This window comes from Triticum urartu, chromosome 3A, assembly GCF_056163025.1.
Source record: "Triticum urartu cultivar PI428250 chromosome 3A, HENAU_Tu73, whole genome shotgun sequence".
Classification (NCBI taxonomy): domain Eukaryota; kingdom Viridiplantae; phylum Streptophyta; class Magnoliopsida; order Poales; family Poaceae; genus Triticum; species Triticum urartu.
The window spans coordinates 207,013,169-207,022,120 of record NC_141875.1 but is presented as its reverse complement, the minus strand read 5'-3'; the positions used below and the strand labels follow the sequence as shown (position 1 = coordinate 207,022,120).

Below are 8,952 nucleotides of genomic sequence, written 5' to 3'. Positions count from 1 at the left end.
ATGATCTTGCGTGTGTGTAGGATTTTTTTTTGAAATTACTACGTTCCCCAACAGGAGCAACTTCAATGGGGCGACCCATTTCGTCCGCCGCCGTCCATTTGGGTCGGCGCGGATAGAAAAGTCGGCCCAACGCACCGACCCAAACGGACGCACGTCCGCTTTCGTCTGCCTTCCAACCCATTCACGACCCATTTTTTAGATGGATTTGCATCGGCACGGACACAAGACGAATGCGCGCGCTCGCCCTCTCTCCTTCCCAGGCCCGCTGGTCGGTGGCACATTGGCCTCTCCATATCCAACAGCACACCCTCGCCCGCCTGCTTCGTCGCCGACGCTGCTAGCCATTTTTTCGATAGAAAAAGGATACATAGATAGTTATAACGTCCACAGATAAAAGAAAAGATCAACTACTCGTCGCTTTCCGACTCTGACTCGGTAATGTCCTCCTCCGACGTTTGGATGTAGGCGTCAGCATACCGCTCTTCCTCGAAGTCCCACCCCGATGTTTCTCGTAGCTTCAGTTTCAATTGAGCGGCCTGCTTCCGCGCACGCTTGTCCTCCTGATAGGCGGCTCGCTCCGTCCTCCTCACCTCCCTCTCCGTCCTCCTTTGCTTGTAGAACAGGCGCTCGTCGACGATATCCTGCGGGAAGCGTTCGCGCCACACCACCATGGCTTCCACGTCCTTCTCGGCGATGGCGAGGCGACGCTGCCGTCCCCGATGGACACAACGATCCTCGCCGGTGAAAAGCCACAGGAGAGGCACGAGATCCTGCGCCCGCTGGCTCGACACGTCGGGAAAATTCATCTCCCAGCGAGGCCTCAGGAGGCGCCACGCCACTGCGTCGTGCGCGCGGGCCGCCTCCTCTATGGTGTCGAAGGTGTCGAGGATGAGACGTTTCTTGCCAAACCAGATCTCGGGGGAGAAGGCGCCGGAGCGGCGCTTCGAAGCGCCCAGGCGGCGCATCAACATGGTGGCGTAGAGGCGGTGAGGCTAGTGAGAGGGGGCGAGACGAGTGGGCGGCGGACAGACTGTGGAGGGAGCGCTGGCCGCGGCGCGCCAAAACAAGCACGCGAACCTTTCCCGCGCGCTGGAGCGCCAAAACCAGCGCGCACTATGCCGATTTTCCCCCGCGCGCGAACCTTTCCCACGCGCTGGAGCACCAAAATCAGGGCGACGACATGGCCATTAGCATGATCTAAGTGTGCGCGGTCATGAAATGGGTTGGCGCGTTGGGCTTACTGCCGACCCAAATCTAAAAGAGGACGGACGCTGGGTGGGCGGCCGACCCAAACGGACAAAAAGCGGACAAAAGCGTCGTCCGTTTGGGTCGGCCCATTGGAGTTGCTCTAATAGTGGCAGGCATCAACAATGCAACTTCGAGCTTTTCTTTTGCGATATTTCAGCATATTCGTCGGCAATTTAATGTTTTAGCTCATATTCTTGCTAAGTCTTGTATGAACTTTAGCGGTTTTGTGTTTTCTATTCTACTCCATATTGTATCTAGGGACTCTTGGTAACTATTTTTTTAGAAAGAAAGGGCTGCGCCCCTGTTCCATTTCATAACAGAAACGAAACAATAGATCCAGAGTATATTACATCACGAGAGCTCACGACGGACAGCAGGCACGCTGCCGCAGTAAAGCGTCACAAATCTATGGCAACGCAAAAACCAGAAACTAGAACTAGTAAAGGAAGAATCCAGCAACAACTAGTGCACTTTTAAACAGAGAGAAGCTACAGGCTCATAAGCCAAAAGAAACAAGTCTAAAAGGAATTTCCTCGCCTCAGCAAGGATCTGGCCACAGCAACAGAGGAGGGCGTCTCGCTTTCATCTCCAACTTTTCCATAGCCCACTCCAGCTTGCCCCTGGCACCTTCTGAGAAAAGGCATTCCCATGTAAACAGATTTGATGTTGTTCTCCTCCATATAGCATGCAAACCAGGCAAACAAACGTTATTGAAAACCATGTCGTTGCGACTTTTCCAGATCGCCCATAGCCCAGCTGCATGGACCGTGTTAGTGGCAGCGAACTTATCTCCTCTAAGCCGGTACGAGGAGATAGACATCATATTTATGTCTTCACTCACTCCAGTAATGGCGCGGATGGCTTTCCAGAACTCAGCAGCAACAAAACAAGCACTGAATAAGTGGAAACAGGATTCTTGCTCAGAGCAAAACACGCAAGTGGGATCACCCACCTCTTGTCTTTTGCTCAAATTATCTCTGGTCAGTAATTTATTATTAACCAAAAGCTAGAGAAAAATATGAATCCTAGGGGGGTTTAAGTTTCCAAACAGCAGGAGAAGTAGCAGGCAAGACCCCCCTGAAATTAATGAACTTATAGAAAGAATTGACTGTATAAACCCCTTTAGAATTCAGATTCCAAACAGGGGAGTCATCCTCATCTACCAAACAAATGGAACTAGCAATTTCTACAAGTTCAAACCAAAGAGCTACCTGCTCTTGAGTAAAACATCTTCTAAAAGTAAGCTTCAGGTTATGGCCATCCCAAATTTTATCAAAAGTGGCATTATGTTCATTAGCTAAGTTGTATAGATCCCAATGTTGGGTAGCCAAAGTAGCATTGCCAAACCAATGGTCCTCCCAGAACCGAGTCCTCTTGCCATTACCAACCTTCCAAGAGAAGCCAAGTTTGGCAGCTTGTGCTGCCCAGATCACCCCTTTCCAGAAAGGGGAGGCTCCAATAGCAGAACAAGCAAAAATGTTACTGTTCTGAGGGTTATATTTGGAGTCAATGATATTCTTCCAAATTTTGCCCTCGGAGTTGTAGTATCTACTAATCCAAGAAGCTAATAGGGCCAAGTTCATATCTTCTATGTCAGTAATACCAAAACCACCAAACTCTTTCTTCATATTTATTGAGTTCCAGGCAATTAAATGATATTTGTGATGACCTTCATAATCATCCCAAAAACAATGAGCTAATTGGGAGTTAATGAGCTTAATAGCCCATTTAGGAACTTTATAAAGCCCATAAGATAAGTAGGGATGCTAGCTAAGCAGGCTTGGACTAGAATAAGTCTCTTGCCAAAGGAGAGCGGTCTCCCTCTCCACCCAGCAGCTTTTCTTAATGATCTTATCAACAGTAGGTTGCAGATCCTCTTTTCTAATTTTGCTAAAATGTAAAGGGGCACCCAAGTACTTAATAGGGAAAGTACTAATTTTACAACCCAAGGTTTGAGCAAAAACTAAGGCCTCCTCCCAGGGGACAAGGTCACACTTGTGAAAATTAATCCTCATACCAAAGATCTGCTCAAAACAAGATAAAAGCCATTTAAGGTTTTTGGCATGTTCTGAGTTTTTGTCTAGGAAGAGCAGGGTGTCATCAGCATATTGCATGCTAATGACCCCAATAGGATTTGAGGGGGGGGGAACACCAGCAATTAAGTTTTCATTAACAGCTTTGATCAAAATTCAAGTGAAAACGTCAGCAACTAAATTAAACAGCAAAGGGGAGATAGGGTCCCCCTGTCTTGCCCCTTTGCCAGCTATAAAATACTCACTGTTGGTGTCATTAATTCTGACACCAACAGACCCTTTGCAGAGTAAGGATTCGATTTTATACATCCATATAGGACCAAATCCTCTCTTCCTAAGCATTTTCAGGAGGAATTCTCTACTGATCATGTCATAGGCTTTTTCATAGTCAAGTTTGAAGCAGAAACCAGACATTTTGTTAGTGGCAACTGCATGGACTACCTCATGAGCAGCCACTATGCTTTGAAGGATAAATCTTCCTTTTAGGAAAGCGGTCTGGTTGGGAGAAATTAGAAAATTACAAACAGGGCCAAACCTATTGGTGACACACTTGGCAAAAAATTAAAACTGCAATTAATCATGGCTAAAGGCCTAAACCTATCCAGCTTAACAACATTAGGTTCTTTAGGCACTAAAGTAAGTAGGGAGAAATTAAGCCTGTACAAATCAAGTTCTCCAGCCTCCCAGTCTCTAAACAGAGCAAATAGATCATTTTTGATTAAATCCCAGTACTTTGGATAAAACAGGAAAGGAAAACCATCCGGTCCAGGTGCTCCTTCAGCATATGAGCCAAATACAGCAGCCTTAATTTCCTCCTCAGAGAAAGGTTTTTCAAGTAAATTAAAGTGCTCAGGAGAGAGCATGCTATCATGATCCCAGAAGTCATCCTTGAGATCAATGTCAATGGTAGGAACATAACCAAATAATTTTTTATAATAATCTACAGCTATTTGAAGAATACCTTGGGTATCCTCCACAGGACCTGAAGGGGTTTCCAGCATAGCAATTTGTTTCTTCCTCCTCTTCTAATTTGCCACTGCTTTGAAATACCCAGTGTTATATTCACCCTCCAAAATCTCTTTCTCTCTGGACCTCTGCCTAGCCTTGATCTCCTCCCTTCTCCAGATTTCATTCAGCTCACCTGCAATATTTTTCATTTTATTCTTAGAGTTAGCAGATAATGGTTGAGTTTCAGCTAGGATATCTAAGTAATTATATTCAGCCACTAGTGCCTGCTTATTTCTGTTCTGATCTGCTTCATAATTAGCACACCAACCCTTAGCAGCTTTCCTAGTAGCCCTGATTTTAGATTGCCAGATATCAATGGCACTGGTGGCTTTGCACTCAGTGTTCCAAGCTTTATGAATAACATCATCATAACCAGGAATATTAAGCCACCATTTTTCAAATCTAAAGAATTTAGAAGTAGGGTTCGGGAGCCCAGAAGTAGTATTTAATACTAGAGGAGTGTGATCACTCCCCACTCTGGGTAGGGCTTTGATAGAGGCCCTAGGGAAAATCCCATCCCAATCTACAGAAACAAAAACTCTATCTAAAGTGGCCATAATCAAGTTGTCTTGATTATTAGCCCAAGTATATCTCCTCCCAGCATTTTTGATCTCAATGAGCCCAAACTTGTTGATCCAATCATTAAACAGATCGGCCCAATGTTGATTAATATTACCAGTATTCTTCTCACTAGTATACCTAACCAGATTAAAGTCACCCCCCCCACAAGAGTAGCACCTGACCAACCAGCAAGAACACTATTGGGTTCATTAAGAAAGTCTAGTTTGAACTCATCATAAGCAGAACCATATACAGATATCAATCTACATCTAGTATTATTATGTTTAAACTTCAAAATACAAGAGATGCAAAAGGTGCCTATATCACACTGTAAAATGTCAAAGCAATCCTCTTTAACACCTACTAGGATACCACCTGCAGTGCCAGCAGCAGGTAGCCAGTTTCACACAAAACCACTCCTAGAATCTATGGCATCTAGTTGTGGGATGGTGAAGTTGGCTTTTTAGTCTCAGATAAACAAATAAAGTCAGGGCTACAAGCTTTTATAAGCTCTTGCACTCTAGAATTCTTAGCAGAGCCATTGAGGCCTCTAATATTCCAGAAGGCGCCAATCATAGAAAATTATTTAGATTTCGTACTCCTAAATGACACTTTTTTGTTTCTTTGGTGGGATACCTCCAACTAAGGAAACTCTCCTTCCTCCCTATCTAAATATGTTTCAGTGCTAGAGGAAGGATGTTTTCCAGTGTCATTATTGTTACTAAAAGAAACCTCTCCATCAGCATCAGTGCTAGGAGGGAGGAACATTTCAGGGTTGTCTTTATGGAATTTTGCCAACCTCTCAAGTTCAATTTGTTTAATATAATCAATATTATTGTTACAACTACTAGGATAATTCCCAAGTCTCAAGCCAGCCAAATTAGCATTATGTAAAAGCAGATCAATATCTAAGCAAGCAAAGGAATTAAGAGAAAGAGCTGCAGTGCTACCTTTGGATACTTCCAGGTTTTGCACTTTTTTAATCTCTTGAGCCGTAGCTATAGAATTTTTCCCATCTCTCTTGATCCTGTTGCTCATCCTAGTGGCAACAACAGGGCCCCACTTCCCTCTGTCAGGCCTTTGGGCCTGAGGCCTGGGAGCTGGGCATGAGAGAGTGAAAGTAGAGGAAGCCAGGGGATTGAAACCAATGCTATCAGTGCCATTCACAACAGATTCAAACTGCACCAGCAGACTGTTGCCACAGCTCACATAGTAGGATTTTTTGGTTGCATACAAGTAGCTTTTGGTAACAGGGGCCACCTGACAGTTAGACAAAGCAAAAGAGCTCGGGGGGGACTGCACAATAGGAGTATGAGGATGGAGGTAGCCGACTCTGGTCTTAGTTCCACTGGGGGTGGGGATGGTTTTCCTGGCAATCTAGTTACTGGTATCTTGGTAACTACTCCCTCCATTCCTAAATATTTGTCTTTTTAAATATTTCAAATGACTATCACATACGGATGTATATAGACATATTTTAAAGTGTAAATTCACTCATTTTGCTCTGTATGTAGTCACTGGTTGAAATCTTTAGAAAGACGAGTATTTAGAAACGAAGGAAGTACGTTGCTTGATTAATAAAGTGCGACGTTGTCTCTCTCTCTCTAAAAAAAGGGCGCATATGTCAAAGAGCGTGAGTGAATCCGCACTATTTCATCAACCACATTGTGTGCGAGGACGCAAGGCGCAAAGTTGGTGAGTTGGCCCATCTTGTACCTGCAAGCGCCGCAATACAGCCCAAAAGGGGTTCATCCGCCGTCGTCCCGTCGCACTCGCACAACGTCGCGCGCATCATTTCCAGTTATGCACGCACATGACATAATGCATGCCTAGCTTGCGTGATGTAACTGGACATGGGCGTGGCAGGAAAATGCCCCGGCCCGAACGTTCGTTGCATCACTACTTTAGCAGCAGCATCAGGCTGGCGCTACAGCAAACTCGCGTCCACTCCACGGTCGACGTTCCAACATGATCGACCAACTCAGCTGAGCACCGATGGCGCCGTCCCGTCACATCACAGACGACCACGCTAGCTGGTTCCTTCGTTTTAAGCCGCTACTGGCAGTAGCTGTTGGACCTTCTCAATCAAGCGTGCGATCTGTCTAAAATATGTCGACAACCGGAAAATGATCGCTCACATAACACATACTAAGATCGATACACCAGACATGCGGCAGCACGTTTTTCTTCACGATAGGAGTATAATCGTATAGTATTAGGAGCAACTAATTACAGTAGCCGACGACGTCATCGTCATGCACGCACGCGTACAAGCGTACGTGCCAACGACACCTTGTACGTACCTGGAACAAACAAGAGAATTATGTACCGTACTGTACTTTCGTATAGGCTAACAGTAATAGGCGCCAGACGGGGAGCGCGCGCATCGATCACGTCCGCACCGGCATGTGGACGCGGCGGTTGTGGTACCGCGCGACGCCGCCGCTTTCCAGCCCCATCGCCGTCTTGTTAGCCGGGACCGCCGGTGGGCGGGCCACACGGACCGGCGTCGGCCCGACGCTCACGGCCTTCTCGCACCGGCAGCTGTCCAAGAACCCGCCGCCTTTCTTGCGGCCGGCGCTCCGGGACATTGCCGCGGTGAAGCCGTCGTGGCCGGCGGCGGACCCCGGCGGGACGAAGCGGAACTCGTCGACGCCGCACGCGGACGCCGAGCTGGAGAAGTTGGCCACGCTGCCCGCGTCGTAGGCCACGCCCTCGGCGGTGGCCACGCTCCACACCACGCTCGCCTCGCTCGGCGCGTACACGCACTCACTCAGCGCTGGCTCCGCGGCCGCGGCGGCGTACGCCAGGTCCTCGTCCCCCGAGTTGCGCCGGCTGCTGCGCCCGCGGTACGTGGTCGGGTACGACGATGACGCCGCGAAGCTCTCCAGGTCGAACAGGTCCGAGCTCGCGTCGCTCATCGCGTCGTCGTCCATGGCCGACACTACTGCCGGCGCGCGCAGAAAAGCGGCCGCGGCTAGGGGTGGCGGCGGGTCCACGAGCACCACCGAGTCCTCGTCGATGGGACGGAACACCTCCAGCGACTCGCGCGGCGGCTCGTCGAGGACGGTGCTGATGACGGCCTTGGACGGGCTGATCACCGGGAACGTGAAACCGCCGGAGCTCACGACGCGGCGGCCAACGTCGGGCGGGAAAGCGGGAAAGGAAGCGCTGGTCCGATGATCTGGAGCCGGAGCGAGGATGTTGTCGTTGGCGCGAAGCGGGAACGCGCAGCTCCCCGTCGTAAAAATCTTCATCACGCCGGACTCGTCGTTTGGAGACGGAGGAGGCAGCCCGTTGGCCTTAAAGATGGCGCTCTCCTCCCTGGCGTCGAACCTCACGTGGTTCCTCGGGGTGGCCGGCTCGGAGGCGACGTCCACGGTGACGGCCTTCCTGCCGGCGCAGGGGCAGTCCCGGCTGAAGATCCCCCAGCGCTGCCCGAAGGCGCCTGCGGCAGGCTTCCTGCCGCCGCGGTGATACCGGTCGTCCCTCGTATCCAGGACGACGACGCCGTTGACGCCACCGCCATAGCCCTTGTCGTGCTGCCTAGCGGCCGACGACGACTGGTCACTGGCGAGCAGCCCGGAGCGGCTGTTCCAACTGGCCTCCGACGACGCCGCGGTGCGGCCGCTCTGGCCTGCCGCCGCGTCCACGGCAGCGACGGGCAGCTGGCGCGGCGTGTTGTCCGCATGGACCGCGGCGGCGCTGTACTTGACGGCGTCCGCGGCGTTGAAGTAGCGCTCGGCCGTGAAGATGTCGAGCTCCCGCTCGGCGCCGCCCGAGCGCCGGGTGGCAGCCGCGGGCTGCAGGTGGCCGGAGAGGAAGACAGGCCGCGCCGGCGCCACTCTGTAGCGGTCCATGTATGCAATACAGGAGGAGAGATAAGACGCCACCTTTGGGTCACTCGTTCAGTGTGCGCGAGAGAGTTGGCGGAGAGGGGCCGGTTGAGCGGAGGAATTTGTAGGGGCGGGAGCGCGGGCAGAGCCAAGGCGCGACAGGCTGGGCTAGACGGGGACGGCGCGCGGGCGGGCGCGCCAGTGCGTGCCGAGACGCTACTGCTTCCGCTTCCGCTACGGGCGGGGAGGTGTAAGCGTCGGTGTCG

General features: G+C 50.3%; 2 protein-coding genes across 2 annotated transcripts; both read right to left on the bottom strand.

Moving 5' to 3' along the window:
- Positions 1 to 407: 407 nt before the first annotated feature.
- On the bottom strand, positions 408 to 971 carry LOC147979217 (uncharacterized). The gene has a single exon (XM_087515088.1). It carries the CDS (start codon positions 969 to 971, stop codon positions 408 to 410), a length of 564 nt encoding a protein of 187 aa, XP_087371214.1.
- A 6,075-nt stretch (positions 972 to 7,046) lies between these two features.
- Positions 7,047 to 8,804, bottom strand: PKS4 (phytochrome kinase substrate 4). The gene has a single exon (XM_048711951.2). The coding sequence runs from the start codon at positions 8,708 to 8,710 to the stop codon at positions 7,241 to 7,243; it is 1,470 nt and encodes a 489-aa protein (XP_048567908.2). The 5' UTR covers positions 8,711 to 8,804; the 3' UTR covers positions 7,047 to 7,240.
- Positions 8,805 to 8,952: the final 148 nt, after the last annotated feature.

What these genes read in the sequence shown, in the direction of transcription:
- LOC147979217 (XM_087515088.1), bottom strand. Translation starts at nt 971, where the DNA reads ATGTTGATGCGCCGCCTGGGCGCTTCGAAGCGCCGCTCCGGCGCCTTC.
- PKS4 (XM_048711951.2), bottom strand. Translation starts at nt 8,710, where the DNA reads ATGGACCGCTACAGAGTGGCGCCGGCGCGGCCTGTCTTCCTCTCCGGC.